We start from the raw sequence: 16,737 nt of genomic DNA, 5'->3' as shown, positions 1-16,737 counted from the left end.
TGGTTGGGCCAATCACACAAGAGTGCCACTTGAGTTGCCAAGGCAACTCAGTCCAGGGTGCCTAAACCCCCTCCCACACCCCTGTGGTACCCAGAGTGGCACCACATTTGGAGGCTTCTGTGGAGAAGCCCGCCAAAAAGTGGAACAAAGGGCTCGACTTGGGTTGGAGTCGCAGAAGAGAACACAAACGCCATTTTAGAATCGAGTTCTGCCAAAAAACACCAACCGGTGAATTAATATTAAATAAATAACCCGGCGGTATGTTCGAGGCTATAGGAATTAAATAATTAAAGTTGGTAGCCTCGAACAAGGAAAATCCCATGTAGATATATTTGCGGTCGAATATAAAAAGTAGTATCCACTGCCACCAGCCAAAACTCGACCAAGGGGGACGGAGACGTGCCCCCTCGAATAACAGAACCCGGGGCAATCAAATTGCCACGACCAGTACATCCACAATATGATGGTTTGTACTGGTTTCTGTTCATAATTTGGGACTAGTAAAGCCAATGGTGACTTTACATGCCCTGGGAGACAGTCAGTCCCAGGGTATGGAGTCCATGGTGGGGTGTCACTATGACACCCCTGTGTCACTGCACTGAGGGTGCTGTGTAACACACATAGTAAAACACATGAGACCCTATGGAGTAAACAACCCCATAGCCTATAAAACACATTAACAGTCAAAGGAACCCCTCAAATCATGTCCAAGAGTGTGAGGAAGAGAGTCTCACTCTTGGCAGGAGAAAAAAACAAACTCCAGAAATCCAGCAAAGCTGCTGGGGGACTCACTAGGTTAGGAAATTCAGCCTAAACAGAGAATTCTCCCTAACAGGAGTACATTGATTATTTAATTGCATGAAGACTTGAACATGGTTATTTTGCCTCCTTGATTGTCTTTTTGGTCCTTCCAGTGAGGCAGAATTTCATTGCAATATACTTGCACGTAGAAGGAAGCGAAGGAGGAACAATAACTTTAGGGAAGTGGTTAGCTTCTGAAAGCCAAGCCAGACAGAATGCTTTCTTTCATGTAAACTGTGTCCTTCATAGTCAATGGCCTGATTGATGATTGGAGATAGTTGTTTTGATTTAGTGGGTTGTGACCTTCCTGCCCTTGTCATAGACCACAGCTATCTCCCTGTACATGCTTGCTTGCTGAATAGCTTGACTGGTTGATATATATATCAAATGCTTGAATGACTTGACCAAACACATTGGATGCAGAAGATCATCTGTTTGCAGCCCAGTTTAAAGTATGATATGACATTTATAACGCGCCTATACACAAGTGTTTGCCATGGATAGCCTATAAATCCTTGGCGTGAGTGTAGTTGGGTGGTGGCTGACCACACATCACTGTCAGGTCACCAGGAGAGACAGCAAGTGGCAGCGGATTAATGAAAGGCATGGGTAACTGTCCCTCTGGAAGCAGAAATATATTGGCACGGCGAGAAGAGCCCTAATTTTATGAATGCCGAACAGCCAACCCACATACGGTTTCAAATTCATTTGACCTATTTCACAAATAACTCACCCATTCGTTGAGTCTGTGCTGAGACCAGAGGGACTTGTGTTGATGCCTGCCGCATAGTGCTAATATTAGAAGGAAGCCGCCTTGGCGCTTGCGCCCTCATGACAGGAGTAGCTGTATGGTACTGGGCTGAAAAAAATTAACAAAGTATAAAACTTAGGAACGTTTAATGTGTATATTCTTATAATAAATGGTCATGTATCTTTAACGAGCACACATGACACTATTACCAATGTGTAATGCATTTGACCTCATTAATCTCACATTTTCATTCACTGTGTGTGTGTTTCTACACTTATTTGCAAAGAAGATTTTCATTCCATTGTTTTCTGATGCAACAATTCATGGAAAACCATCCAATGTTCTCCTTCACTAGCTGTGACAAGTCCCAAAGCAAAAGGTTATGGTTGAGTGTCTCTGAGGCTTGAGTAAATCGATATGGCGTCCTTTCGCCGACATCCGTTTTTATGACGGGTGTTTTGCTGTGGGAGATTTTACGAAAAACTGCATCAAACTTTGGGAGGGGGGGGAAATAAAGGATTTGGGGACAGGGTAATACAAAATATTAAATTGAAGGGGGGCGTGGTGGTGGATGCCCCAGAAATATATTTTTTAAAAAGTCAGTTTTTCATAAAAACTCCCGCAGCAAAACACCAGTCGTAAAAACGGGTGTCGCCGAATCTGCCTATACGAAATGGATTTAATATATGACATACAGCATAGAAGATGGGGCTATTCAATCCTGTACGAACAAGCACAACTCACTAATTAGAACCACCCACAAAACAGAACGCTCCCCATCATCGCCATTAACAGGATAAGGACCATGGATGGAATGCATTATCTTGCAGTGTTCCAAGCATTTCTTTCCCCAGTCACAGATTTTGCCACATTATATACATGAGTTCTGGACAAATGCATGTAAGAAATATTCCCAACTATCACTTCTCGTGGTGGTGTCATCTCTTGATTAAGATTGAGAACGCTTGGTGGTAGTTAAGCTCTATGGAGAAGGCAACTCTTTTTGAAAACCAATTTAGAAGGGTTTGCTGCCAAGTGAGAAAACATCTGGACAAAAGGACATCACTTTGGTAGGAAGGGGCATGTCTGTAGGATCTTGCAGGAGGATGTCAAGGGCTTGTGGCACAACTGTTCAAAGTCATTTGGAACTTGAATCCGGTGTCATGTAAAAAAATAAATTAAAAAAAACAGAACTACAGTTTGAGACAGGTCATGTTAGAAATCCTTTATTCGGAGAACCATAGCGCTGTGGAAGACCGATCCCAAAGTCAGTTTTCGCAGCAGAGTCTCTCCCCATGCACATTTCAGTACTTCTAGGGTTTTTGATAGCATAGTGGTAAATATGGCGAGGATTGATTGGTATTTTATTTCTATCGCGCTCATACACAAGTGTTTCAGAGCGTGACCAGGCAGGGAAAGGGAACAGGGGAGAACAAAAACAACGATGTTACTAGGCCCAGTGACATTGAGAACGTGCAAGTGCAGGGTAGAGGGAGAAGGGGGAGAATTGCATGGAAGGGGGAACAAAAGGAGAGTGCGGAGCGAGAAGGAAAAAAATAATAAAATAATAAATAAAAAGGCAACCAACAATGGGAGTGCAGCCAGCAAGTGGCAAGTGCTGGGTTTATGGCAGCAGGCCGTGTAGGTCTGAAAGTGCTGGAAGAAAAGGGGAGGGCTGTGTGGGTCACATACAGACCCAAGTGCAGGGGGTGGCCCGGAGGCAGTGCGTGAGGGTGGCAAGATGAGCAGGTACGTGGGCCCAGAGGACAGAGGGTGGCCCGGTGCATGGTGCCGAGGGAGAGCAGAATCAACAGGGGAGAGGGGAGGAGAAGGCAGAAGCAAAGAGGAAGGTTTTGAGGTGCTTTCGGAACCGGAGATGGTTCTCCTCAAGTTTTAGAGTGGCAGGGAGGCTGTTCCAGAGGGAGGCCCCAGCCGAAGACAGATCTACCCCCTAAAACTGTAATAGTCTTTCTGTGGGTTGTATTATCTGCTAGAGTTACTCTTTGCATGGGCCACCGTGTAGGGGTTGGTTCAATGTTAAAACATTTTACAAAAAAACCCTTAATTTTAGCTACCACATCGGAAGACTGGAAGTGCACAAGTGACTAAGAAGATACAAGCCAAATTAATGAAGGTAACTGGTTAAGTAATGCTTGCAAATATGCTTAGATTCACAATTTGCATAGACATGCTAGCAGTAACTGTTGATGGTGGCATGTGAGCTAAAGTAACAATTGAAAACCTTAGTTCATTATTGCTTGGGCCACCTGTGACTCTTCCCTTGCTTATGCATCTACACAATAGGGTTGTGTGAACTGAACTCCATGTTTTCTTTGCAGAGAGCATCTAATACAAAGTTTAAAACTAAGGCTAGCATTGGTCTAGTGCTCCATGTGGTGTGAGCCTCATGAGGGAAAGGAAGTGGTTTGTGAAACAGTTGCATCTCTTCCCATTGCGAAAGACACCGGCTTATCTTGGACAGTACTTTCGTTTTATTTAGCTAGAATGTTAGTGCTCCCTGAACATCGAATATGTGCAGTGATTTCTCCCTCCTGCTCTCTGGATTCAAGAAGACTGGCAATTCCATAGATTGGCTAACAAGAAACTTTGAAATGTATTTGGGTGAGAACCGTGGATATGTTCTAAAAAACACTTCGTTCGTAAATAGTGATGAATTGTCCATCTATCGAGCGCCTGTAGTTCGCTTACACTCCTGATAGACATTATGGTAATGAGGAAGGTCATCTTGTTTCTGAGCTCCTGTCGATAAGTTTTGTGCATAGGCTCAAACATGAGTACCACCAACCTATAAAAGATCACATTTAGGTCCCAACCCAATGATGGTAGTGGGGGCCGGTTGGGAGGTGCAACTGGTGGGTAAAATTATAAGTTACTCATTGTAGTGACTAACTTACTCCTAGTCCATAGTCCCCTTTCCTCCATACTGTATGGGCGTCCTTCGCTAGGAACGGAGACTGAACCTTTTTCATCAGAAAAATCATATTCCCTTTAAATTTAGATGCGTACAGGGGCGGCAGTGCGAGCATGCGCTCCCCTGACTCCGCCCACTGGCGCCACTCCTCACCCCCTTTGACGCATCAACAATATTAACACTTCTCCTGACTCCAGGAGGGTGCAAAGGGGATTAGGAGTACCTTAGTCACGATGGTGAGTAACTTCTAATTACTCCTACGTCCCATCCCCTTTCCTCCATACTGTATGGGCGAGTACTACTGAATGTAGCCCCAGGGTGGAGAGGTGCTCTCTTAAGAATACAAGTTCCTTAACACTGTCTGACCAAATGCTGCTTCCGACCTGGAACCCGCATCAGAGCAGTAATGCTTGCAGAAGGCAGAGGGCGTAGCCCACGTAGCCAACTTGCTGATAACCTGCCACAGGACGTGCCTCTGGAAAGCAACCGACGTGGGTTTAGCTCAGACTGCGCGAGCATGCATATTTGCTGGAAGAGGTTTATGCTGGCCCTCGTAGGCCTCCTTGATGGCTGTAACCATTCACCTTGCTATGGCAGCTTTGGAGGCTTGAGAGCCAGGCTTAGACACTCCCCCACATGCCTCAAAAGGTGACAAAAAGTGCATCCGATTTGCTGAAGCTCTTGGTCCTGTCCAGGTATTATCTCAATGCATGCCTGACGTGCAGACAGTGCAATACCCTCTAAGCAACATCCTTGGGATCCACACTCTCTCCTCATCTAGATGAAGAGGAGACAGCCTTGGGTAAAAATGCGTGCTGAGGCCTAAGCACCACCTTGTCCTTATGAAAAGTTGTGTCAGGCTCTGAAGCCACCAGCGCCAGGATTTCAATGATCCGGCGTGCCGAGGTAAGGCCCACCAGGAGGGCAGCCTTAATGGTGACTAGCCTGATGTCCGCGGACTCCATAAGTTCGACGGGCGCCCTGGCGCATAAGCCAAATATCACATTGAGGTCACACAACGGGTGTGGCTTCTTGATAGGTGGGTAGAGCCTGATTATGCCCGCCAAGTGTCTATCAACCACCAGATTAGAGGAAGAAAACACCTCCTACTCTGAGTTCCTGTAAGCTCCAACGGCCGTCAGATAGGTGCGGTATGTGTCTACCTGCACCCCCGAGTGTGCGAGGTGCACAGAGAAGGAAAGTATGTCATCTAGGATGCAGGTCAGCGGAAGAACCTCCTTCGATTCCGCCCAGTGACAAAACCTAGTCCACTCGCTTTTGTACTAGCGCCTGGTAGCATCGCTCCTAGCCCCTGTATAATGTCTAGGTTAGCTTGTGACAGATGCAGTTGCCGCAGTGTGACCTGTTCAGGAACCACGCTGCAATGGATAACTTCTGGGGGGCAGGGAGGATGACTGTGCCTCCCTGCTGACAGAGGTGGTGTGCTGGGCCCAGTGGAAGGTGCACCACGGCCTGATCCGACAGGCTGAGTAGTTCTGAGAACCATGGCCTTGCTGGCCACCACAGAGCTATCAAGATGACCTGGAGGTGCCGTGCCTCCCAGATCTCTCAGATTACCCTGGGGACCAGGGGATGTTGGAGCAAAGGCATACACGTCGATGTCGTTCCCCTGGATCTGCATCGCGTCGCCCAGAGAGCCCCTGCCCTGTCCCTGCCAGGACGCAAACTGGGGGCATCTCCTGTTGTACCAGGCAGAGAAGAGATCCACCTGAGGATGACCCCCAACTGTCAAAGATCCCCTGAAGGACCTGTTAATTCAACTTTCATTCGTAGTTGTCCGCACCCAGTCTGCTGAGCCTGTCCGCCTCTAGGTTGGACTCTCCCGGGAGGAGGATTGCTGTCAGGTGCATGCTGTTTTCCAGAGCCCACTCTCAAATGTTGACTGGCAGAGTGCAGAGGGAGAGGAGACTTGGTGCCACCCTGCTTGTTGATGTAATACATGCTGGTGGAGCTGTCTGAATGAGAACAGCCCTGCCGCTGATCATCGGGAGCAAGGCTTTGAGAGGAAGCCAGATGGCCATCAACTCGAATCAGTTGATGTGGGCTTCCTGCTCCTGACAGGACCATAGCCCATGGACACTGTAGCTGCCAAAGGTAGTACCCCATCACTTTAGGGAGGAGTCCAAGGTAATGGTGACCTGAGGTGCTGGGTGACAAGAGAGTCTGCCTATCACCAAGTTGCTGTCCATGCTCCAGCAGACTAGGTCCTGCTGGATGGAGATGTGGGATGCTAACCAGCTCCGCCTGGGAACACTTCTCCTGACTCCAGGAGGGTGCAAAGTGCAACTGCAGACTGCTCATTTTGAACCTTGTATGCGGCACTGCGAGGAGACATGCCGCCATAATGCCCAAGAGGTGCTGGTAACACCATGCCAAGGTCACAGCTCTGCTGAGAAAATGACTCATGACCCTCTTGATGGCTGTGATCTTGTCCACTGAAGGGAAAATCCTCTGAGCTTGTATTCCAAATGAGGCCCAGAAAGGTTAGACTTCGCGTGGGCTCGACTAAAGTACTTCTCTGGGGAAGAGCGTTTAGAATTACTAGGCCGGAGGCCTAACCCAGGAGCTTTGGTGACCGCGGTCCATTACCGTCGACATGGAAAAGAGGACTGGGGTGTGGCATCTGTGGGTGGAGTCAGGGGAGTGCATGCTCCCAGGGCCACACCCTGTGCATATCTAAATTTAAAGGGGAAGATGATTTCTCGGGTGAAAAAGGTTCTGTCTCCCATCCCTAGCGAGGGATACAGTATGGAGGAAAGGGGACAGGACGTATGAGTATTAAGTGTTACTCACCGGAGTGACTAACTTACTCCTAGTCCATAGTTCCCTTTCCTCCATCCTGTATGGGCATCCCTCACGAGGGACGGGAACCTTTTTTCACCAGAACAAGATATTTCCCCTTTAAATTTACTGCCATGTGGGGACACAGGCTCGCTTTACTCCGCCCACCGGAGCCACACCTCAGTCCCCCTTTTGATGCATCGGCTGCATTACGCTTTAACAATCCCAATGGTCTTATTATAGGGCGATGGATGGTGGGACGTATGGAGAAAAGGTGACCATGGACTAGGAGTACGTTAGTCACTCCCGTGAGTAATAACTCTACGTCCCATCCCCTTTTCTCCATCCTGTATGGGCGATTACAACTGACAACGCCCTGGGGAGGAGAGCCTGAACCTCTAGGCAAATAGATCACGCAGCCCTGCTTGGCAGAATGCTTCATCAGCTTTGGTACTGGTACCCAAGCAGTAGTGCTTGCAAAAAGCCAAAGCGTGGCGCTGGAACACTACTGCAGTGGCCTTTGATCTTACTGCATGCATGCCCTGCAGTGGATCCTTACGTTGCACCTTGTATGCCTCCTGGATCGCTGCCGTCATCCATCGAGCTATGGATGCCTTGGAGGCTTGTTGCCAAGCCTACACCCTCAAAATGTTCTAAACAGTGCGTCCATCTTGTTGATGCCCTTCGTTCTGTCCAGATAGAATTTCAACGCTCTTCTGACATCCAGGCAGGGGGAGCGTTTTCTCTGCATCTTCCTTGGGGTCGGGAAGAATGTGGGGAGCACAATCTCCTCGTTGATATGGAAGGATGATACACCTAAGGAGGAAACTTGGGGTAAGTGCAGAGCACAACCATGTCTTCGTGAGATCTATGGCTCTGAGGTGACCAACGCCTAGATATCACTCACTCTGCGAGCTGACTTAAGACCAACCAGAAGGGCTGTCTTCAGAGTAACAAACTTAATGTCTGCTATGGCCATGTGTGCTACAGCACTTAGTACTACATTTAGGTCCATAATGGGAAGCGGGTGTTTGACCAGGGGGTAAAGCCTGGTCAGGTGTCTCTTTACTACGGGACTGGCCGAAGACAGGATCAGAGAGTCGAAGTTCCCGCACGCACCAATAGTGGCCAGGTATGTTCTGCAGGTATCGACCTGGACACCAGACCTGGCGAGATATGCCGAGAATGATAAAACTTTGCTGATGGTGCATGTCAGAGGGTTCACGCCATGTCCCTTAGTCCAAAAGCAGAATCTCGTCCATTTACTTTTGTACTGCTTGCGCGTAACCTGACTCCTGGCACTTTGAATGATCTACAGATTGTCGCTCGACAACTGAAGGCGCTGGAGCTTTAGCTGCTCAGGAACCAGGCCACTAGGGCTAGCCTCTCCGGAGAGGGGTGTAGCACTGCACCTCCCTGCTTTTAGTAAAGGGTCCTCCCTGAGGGTGGTTTCGGGGGGTTATGGGGGGGGGGACAGGGGAGTATCATCTCCTGCTGAAGTGACATCTGTCTCAGGGCCGAGAACCAGGGCCGCGCCAGCCAGCAAGGTGCCATGAGGATGATCCTGGAGTTCCTGATCTTGCTCACTAGCTTAGACACAAGCAGTGTGGGTGGGAATGCATATGCTCACATCGCAACCCAGGGTATCTGGAGTGCGTCCCCTAGAGAGTCTGTCTGGATTCACACCGACCTGACTTTGATGGTTGGTAGAAAGGACCGGAGTGCCAACTGTATAGCCATAAGTTCCAGCCAGTTGATGTGATATTGTCAGTCGATCGAGGTCCAGAGGACATGCACTGGTGAGTTCCCAGGGTGGCTCCCCACCCATGGATTGAGGAATCTGTGGTAATGGTGTACTCTATGGGGGGCGGATGGAACGGTCTGCCCACCAGAATGTTATCTTCCTGTTGCCACTATCTGAGGTCATGGTCCAGATGTTGTGGGATGGAGACTGCAGCCCCCTGATGGCCCGATTCCTGATCCCAAGAATCTGCTAAATGCAATTTGAGCCTCCTCATGCAGAGCCTGGTGTGCGGGACCGCAAGGAGACATGCTGCTAGCATGCCCAGAAGGTGTTGATACCACCAGGCTGTGGTGACTGACCTGCTGCAGAAATGGGAGACTGGCGATAGGATTGATGCCACCTTGTCTACCGTGGGGAAAACCTTCTGCTGCTGTGTGTTCCACAACAAGCCCAGAAACACTAGTGTTTGTAGGGGTGAGCCAAGACTTTTGGTAGTGTATTGAAAATCCCAGGTGCAATAGGATAGAGATGAGCAGGTCCGCTGAGTCTCGGACTTGCTCCGGAGAAGTAGCCCTGACTAGCCAGTCAACGAGTTACGGGTCGACGTGCAGCCCCTCTGACCTGAGGAGAGCTGCCACTGCATTCATGAGACTTGTGAACACTCTAAGCTGAATTTAACCCAAAAGGCAGTACCTTGTACTGGAAGTGCAGGCCCATGCCCCGGAACCTGAAGGCCCAGTGAGGCTGCACAATGGGAACATGGAGATATGCGTCCTTCAGGTCCAGGGAACACACCAGTCTCCCCGGCACAGTGTCTCGGCAGGGAGCACTGGCGTCATCTTGAACCTCTGCATGGGGTAGGTAAAGATTCAGGGACAACAGATCCAACACCGCTTACAGGCCCGTCTGGTTCTCTTCTGGATAGCGAAGATGCAGGAGTAAAAGCCCTGCCCCTGCTGGGATGGGGGACCTGCTGTACTGCTTTGCCCTCTACAAGGGAGCGAATCTCAGAGAGGAGTGATTGTGTGCTGATCTGTGGGAGGGGAACTCGGAGGGGGAGAAGGAAGAAGTAGCTGGAAGCCCCAGGACACCACAGAGATATCCACGCTTCCGCGAACTTCGCCCACCAAGAGTGACTGCAGGGGCAGCCTGCCTCCAGCTGGGGTGCGGTGGACCTGAAACAAAATGTAATTGTTTCTTCTGGTCAGGGGCTGATTAAGAGGAGGGGCACTGGAAGAACCCCTTATTTGATGCTTTGTGGTGTTTTCTCCCGTGCTGACTGGGAGACCTGACCGGCTGTCTGGCTTTGTGGTCCTGGAACCCGTAGAAGCTGCCAAATGAACGTCCCTTATCTGAGTGGGACTGTCTGTGAGAAAAGTTTTGCTGCCATTTTTTTAAGAATGGCCAGAGCCTTTGCTGTCTGAGAGCTGCTCTCCTTATCGAGCTCCTCGTCAGTAGAGGAGTGCAAGAGCTCACTCCCTCAAACGGAAGGTAAGGGATTCTATCCTGCACATCTGGGTTGAACCTGGTAGCTCTCAGCCAGGTTGTGCGCCTCACGTCTGTTGCCAGACCGATTGTTCCGTTACCCGTGTCGATGTGGCCTACAGAAGACTCCATAATGTCCCGAGCCACGAGTTTCACCTCAGCTAGGCCAGAGTTTGAAAGAGGCTTGCTTGTCCTTAAGGTTGTCAGAAGTCTGCAATCTTCCCGCCACAGGTGCTAGTTTGTTGCAGCGAGTATGGAGTCTGCGTATGCCTGCCTGAGGTGTAGCCCGACATTTGAGTAAACCTTCTTGCCGGATTACAAGAGTCTTTTCTTCCTTGTTCAGGAGGGGTGCCGTGGCGGTACTAGATGTGGAAGCCTGGGGCTTGCCATACATGGATGCTGCAGGAAAAACTAATGAGGCTGCGGGTGCGTGGAGAGCAGTATGCTGCCTCATCGGCTTGTCTGAACCTCGCATCCAGCTTTTTGTTGATGGGTTGCGTGGAGTGGGGCTTGAGCCAGCCCTTTTTGGCCAAAACATCCACACCCTTCTGAAAGGGGTGCCAGACCTTGCCTCTGCCCGGATGCTCAGGACCTCTGCCAGAACTCCTGCTTCGGGGAGCTCCTTCCGTCGCCTCTGCGGGGTGCTTTGGAAAATAACGCACCTACCTTCTGTGTCTTCCTGTTGAACAATTCCCTCCAAAGCTCAAGTCTGTGTTTAAGCGACCTAGGTGGGAGGGAGTCGCACACAGAGTATCCGTCCCCATCCGTGGTCCTCACCAAGGCATCGGAGACAGTGTGTGGTGATCTGCTGAAGGGAAGGAACCTGTGCACGATGGGCGCCTGCTAAAGTGTCTGAGCCGACATGCACCGGGGACAAACTAGGGCACCGGTGGACAACGTTCCCAAATCTGTAATAGAAAAATGAATAGTTACTCAAAGTAGTGACCAACTTACTCTTAGTCCATAGTCCCCTTTCCTCCATACTGTACGGGCGTCCCTCGCTAGGGACGGGAGACAACCTTTTTCACCAGAAAAAAAAAACATTCCCTTTATATTTAGAGGCACGCGGGGCGCAGCCCTGGGAGCACGCGATCCGCTGACTGACCACCGGCACCACCTCAGACCCCACTGACGCCTCAATATTGAACATTGCCTAATGACACCAGTATTAGGGGCGGGGGGGATGGTGGGACGTATGGAGAAAAGGGGACTATGGACTAAGAGTATGTTAGTCACTACGGTGGAGTAACTTAATTACTCTTACGTCCCTTTACCTTTCCTCCATACTGTATGGGCGATTGCAACTGAATGTAGCCCTAGGGTGGAGAGGAGACCCTCCTTAAGCAAATCAGTTCCTTAGAACCACCTGTCCAAAGGCCATCGTCTGATTTACCGCCAGTGTCCGAACAGTAATGCTTACAGAAAGCCAAAGGGGTGGCCCTGGTGGCCGCCCTGCTGATGACCTGCCGCTGGAATGCAGAGGGTGTGCATGTTAGCCGACAGCGGCTTGTGCTGCCCCTCGAAGGCCTCCTTGATGGGCGAAACCCTTCACCGTGCAATAGAGGCCTTGGATGCCCGATACCCAGGCCTGGAGCCCTCAAAGGTGACAAACAGTGCGTCCGACTTGCAGAAGCCCTTGGTCCTGTCCAGATAGAATATCAGAGCATTTCTGACATCCAGACAGTGCAAGACTCTGAGCCTCATCCTTGGGGTCAGCAAAAAAACCGAGTTAAGACTATATCCTCGTTTAGATGGAAAGCAGAGGGTAACTTAAGTAAAAACTCGGGTGTTGCAGGACCACCATATCCCTGTGAAAAGTGGTATAGGGTTCTGAGGCCACCAGAGCCTGGATCTAGCTGACTGCGAGCAGAGGCGAGCCCCACTAACAAAGCTGTTTTAATGGTGACCAGCCTGATCTCTGCGGACGCCACTGGCTCGAAAGTCTTGTGCACCAAGGCGCCCAACACCATATTGAGGTCCCACACGGGGTGTGGCTTTTTGATGGGCTGGTATAGCCTGGAAAGGCCCACCAAATGTCTCCTGACAATTGGGTTGGAAGAGAAGACTACCTCTCATCTGAATTTCTGTAGGCCCCTATGCCTGCCAGATAGGTGTGGCATGTGTCCACCTGGACGCCCGAGTGTGCAAGGTGTGCCGAGAAAGAGCGCACATCATCCAGCGTGCACGTAAGGGGGTTGATCTCCTTAGAGTCCCCCCAATGACAGAACCTGGTCCATTTACTCAATGGCTCCTGGTGCCCTGAATGATTTCAAGGTTAGCCTGTGATAGACTCGGGTGTCTGAGCTTGACATGATCAGGAACCACGCTGCGAGGGCTCACTTCTGTGGGATGGGGTGGATGATCCTGCCCCCCTGCTCTGCCAGGATATGGCCCGCGCCCCTCGGAAGGTGAATGAGTGGTCTGTCCGCGAGGCTGACAAGTTTTAAGAACCACAGTCTCGTCAGCCACCATGGAGCTATCAGAATGACGCTGAGGAGACAAGATTCCTTTATCTTGCAGATAACCCTGTGGTCCAGGGGTGTGGGAGGGAAAGCATACGCTGTCATGCCATCAAAGTGCATCTGCCATTCGTAATGGTCTGCTCCCAGCCTGCTGAGCCTGTCCGCTTCCAGGTTGGACTACCCCGGGAGTTGGACAGCCGTGAGGTAGATTTTGTTCTACAGGGCCCATTCCCACATGCTGACCACTAGGATGGACAGTGGCGGGGACCTGGTGTGCCCCCTGCTTGTTGACATAGTACATGCTGGTGGAGGTGTCGGTCTGGATAAGGACGGTCTTGCCCCCAATTAGCAGAATGAAAGCTTTGAGAGCTAGCCAGATTGCCTTCAGCTCCAGCCAGTTGATAAGAGACTCCTGATTGTGACCTGCGGGGCCGGCTGACGGAAGGGCTTGCCCTCCCGCTTGTTGCAGTCCCAGGACCACCAAGTGAGGTCCGAGTGCAGCGAAGGAGGGATGCTGACTGGCTCCGCTAGGGAGCCCTTCTCCTGATTTTATGAGGCTGAGAAGTGCAGCGGTAATCTCCTCATGCTGAGTCTCGTAGGACCGCTGCCATGATGCCTAATAAGTGATGGTACCACCAGGCGCCGAGGTCACTGCTGTGGTAAGGAAGTAAGCAGTGGCTCTCTTGATGGGCATGACCTTGTCCGCCGAGGGAAAGCCTTTCTCCAAGCTTGTGTCCCAGATGAGGCCCAGGAAGGTCAGGCTCTGCGTAGGCTGCAGCTGAGACTTCTTGAGGTTGATAGTAAACCCCAAGTCGTGGAGTGTGTTCATAAGTGCGGAGGACGTGTGGATAACTGCCTCTGGAAATCTTGCCATGACGAGCAGGCCATCCAGGTACAGCTAGACGTGGTGGCCCTGAGGAGGGCTTCCACTGCATTCATGAGCCTGGTAAATACCCTGGGTGCTGAGTTGAGGCCAAAGGGTAGCACCTTGTATTGGAAATGGCAGCCCACGATCCTGCAGCACAGGAAGGAGCGGTGTGGTTGCCAAATCGGGGTGTGTAGATACGCATCCTTCAGATCCAGGGAGCTCATCCAATCTCCCCTGCCCAGAGTCATCGCAATAAGTGCTGGCGTAACCATCTTGAATTTTTGAAGAGGGTGGGTGAGATGGAGGGTGGATAGGTCCAGCACAACTCAGGCGTGCCTGGTTCTTCTTTTGAATTGTGATAAACCTGTAATAGATGCCCAATCCTCTCTAGGAGACTGGAACATCTTCCACTGCCTGACTCTCGACGAGCGACCAAATCTCTGCCAACAGAGTTTAGTTTGTTCATTTGTATTGCCCACCAGACCCGAGGGTATGAGGGCGCATGAGCAGCATGTCGTCCCAATATGTGGGAGTGGAGGGGAGGAACCGGTAGGCGGTACCCAGAGAGGATTCAGGGGTCTGAAAAGTTCTGGTACCAAAATTGCAGGTTAAAGGCAAGCCTGCACCCCACTGGGGAGACAGACCCGAAGGGAAGCGTCATGATTTCTTTCCCTCTGAGGCTGCTGCTGCAGAGGTGGGACTGGAAAAAGCCCTTGCCGCCCCCCCTTTAGCTGTTTGTGCCGGTGCTGACTCGGAGAGCGGTCAGGCTGCCTCAATCTGTTCTTGGAAGCCCCGGAACCCGCGGAAGGTGTCATGATCTCTGCTTCCAAAATGTCAGGGTTTTCCCAACTCCCTTGGAAGCAGATCCATAACCCAGGTTCCGAGTGCCAACCAGTCCCAATTGGGACCTTTTGGACCCAGTCCTGGCGCCAGTGGCACCAGGCTCATAAATATGCCCAGTCCCAGCGCTGGAAGCGCCGGGCTCATAATGCGTGGGTGGACTTACCTGTAGCAGACCATGCTGCTTACTTGCCTGCCAGTTGAGCCTCTGATCCTCTTCTGTTTGGAACTACTTTTCCTGTTGGGTGGGGCAGGAGCCACTCCCTAGATTCAGAACACTGGAACTCTTCTGGAAAGCAGGAACTCTTATCTTACCTAGGCGTGGCTGTGGAAGGAGACACCTAAGCACTACAGGAGGCTATTTAAACCACACCCGATGGATGAATCTTGCTTTGCGTTATTCTGCATCCTCTGCAGCAGAACGCTCATCGTGTCTTCTGCATCTGATCCTGGGCCTAAGGAAAAAGGCTTACCATCCTGAATCCAGTCTTCAGCAACACCTATAAAGACAAGAAAGAACAGGTTAGCATTACGGTCTTCAGTGACAGCTCTTCACTTACCTGGTCCATCGGCTGTCACCAACGCCTCGCGCTGCATTCCGGCATCTGAAAGACAAAAGCTTACCAACTCTTCGCACGCTCCGGAGGCCTTCGGCGCTGCATCCCGCATCTGAAAGACAAAACAAGGTGCGTTTAAAGACATTGGGGAACTTTAATACTCACGTGCCATTACTCCTTTCCACATCTAACCCAGTGGGTATTCCGGCACCCTGCAGCCGCTCCGAACTTGTACCTGCAAAATAAAAAGACAGTTAGAGCGCATCGTGAAGCAGGCAACAAGCGCTTACTTACATGCTTCCAGGCGCTTCTATTCATCACACGGGCTCCATCTTCAACTCACTTCAGCCCGTCATCCGCCATCGCCGGAACCCGGCAAAACAAGAAACATTACTACTAAAGACAGCAGTCCTCTGAAGTCAAGAGGCCTGCTCCCCTTATCCAGTGAAGAAACTGGTTACAGCACCCTGCCCCGAGGCAGATGGAGAGCACGGCGTTCACTTACCTAAGGTGAGAGCGTTAACCTTTGGGGTTCTACAGGAGAAGAGAAAGGGAAGAAGAGAGACATTCAATAACCCAGTTCCTTAATCCCATATTTTCTATCTGCAGACATCTTACCCTTCGAGTCAGACATACAGTGCACAGAGGTCCAGCCCAAAGAGCCAGCCGTGTGTTACACATCACCTTTGAAGATACGGTATACGCCCAGTCAAGACCGGCGCCTCTACGGGAATCAGGTGAGCGTTACAGAAGGCCTGCCCCTATTGGAGCATTGATGCAACTGGGTGTATGCCTCAGGGTAAAGACTTTGCAGTTCGCAAGCTGTTCTTTTCATCTAATTCCTCATCGGTGGTAGAGTGAAGAGGTCACTACCCTCAAACGGAAGCCCCAATATGCATTAATGGACATTAGGGTTGAACTTAGTAGCCGAATCCAGGCAGTCCTTCTCATGTCCGTGGCAATGCATATGGCCCGGCCAGAGGTATTTATGTGGGCCACAGTGGACTCCAGGATGTCCTGCACTACCAGCTTGGCTGCTCCTATCCCGCCATGAAGCGCGCCTGGCTTTGCCCCGGAAGTTCTGGAAGGAAGTCCGCTATTTCCCGCCAAAGCCTCTGGTTAACGGCTGCCAGCATGGCATCCGCGTTGGATTGACGCAAGTGCAGTGAAGTGTTGAAGTACAGCTTCTTCCTGTATGCTGCTAAGATAATCTCCTTTTTGCCGAGGACGACTGAGGCTTAGAGTATAGTGACGCTGCAGCAATCACCGAAGAGTGCAGTTGAGGGTACACCGACAAATGTGGTTCCCCCTCCATCTGTCCATACTTGGCATCGAAGCGCCGATTGACAGGTTGGGCTGACCTGTTTTGGTATCGGGATAACCGTTCTGGTAGGGGGTCTTAGGGTGGGGTCTTAGGGTGAGGTCTTCTGCCAAGAACCCCTCCTCGGGCTGCTCGACCTCTGGTTGAGGACGGCCCAAATATTCCACCAAACCT

General features: G+C 50.8%; 1 protein-coding gene across 3 annotated transcripts in view; it reads right to left on the bottom strand.

Moving 5' to 3' along the window:
• LOC138579573 (embryonic polyadenylate-binding protein-like) overlaps positions 1-16,737 on the bottom strand; it is a 1,702,133-nt gene that overhangs the window by 423,263 nt on the left and 1,262,133 nt on the right. For all 3 annotated transcript variants that reach the window (XM_069649846.1, XM_069649847.1, XM_069649845.1), the window contains exon 11: positions 1,535-1,660. In XM_069649846.1, coding sequence (XP_069505947.1) covers positions 1,535-1,660 — 126 coding nt within the window. The remainder of the gene's footprint in view (positions 1-1,534; positions 1,661-16,737) is intronic.

The sequence above is a fragment of the Ambystoma mexicanum genome, chromosome 3p (genome assembly GCF_040938575.1).
Source record: "Ambystoma mexicanum isolate Mex_15411 chromosome 3p, UKY_AmexF1_1, whole genome shotgun sequence".
Classification (NCBI taxonomy): domain Eukaryota; kingdom Metazoa; phylum Chordata; class Amphibia; order Caudata; family Ambystomatidae; genus Ambystoma; species Ambystoma mexicanum.
The sequence above is the reverse complement of the archived record's forward strand: the minus strand, read 5'-3'. Positions and strand labels throughout refer to the sequence as shown.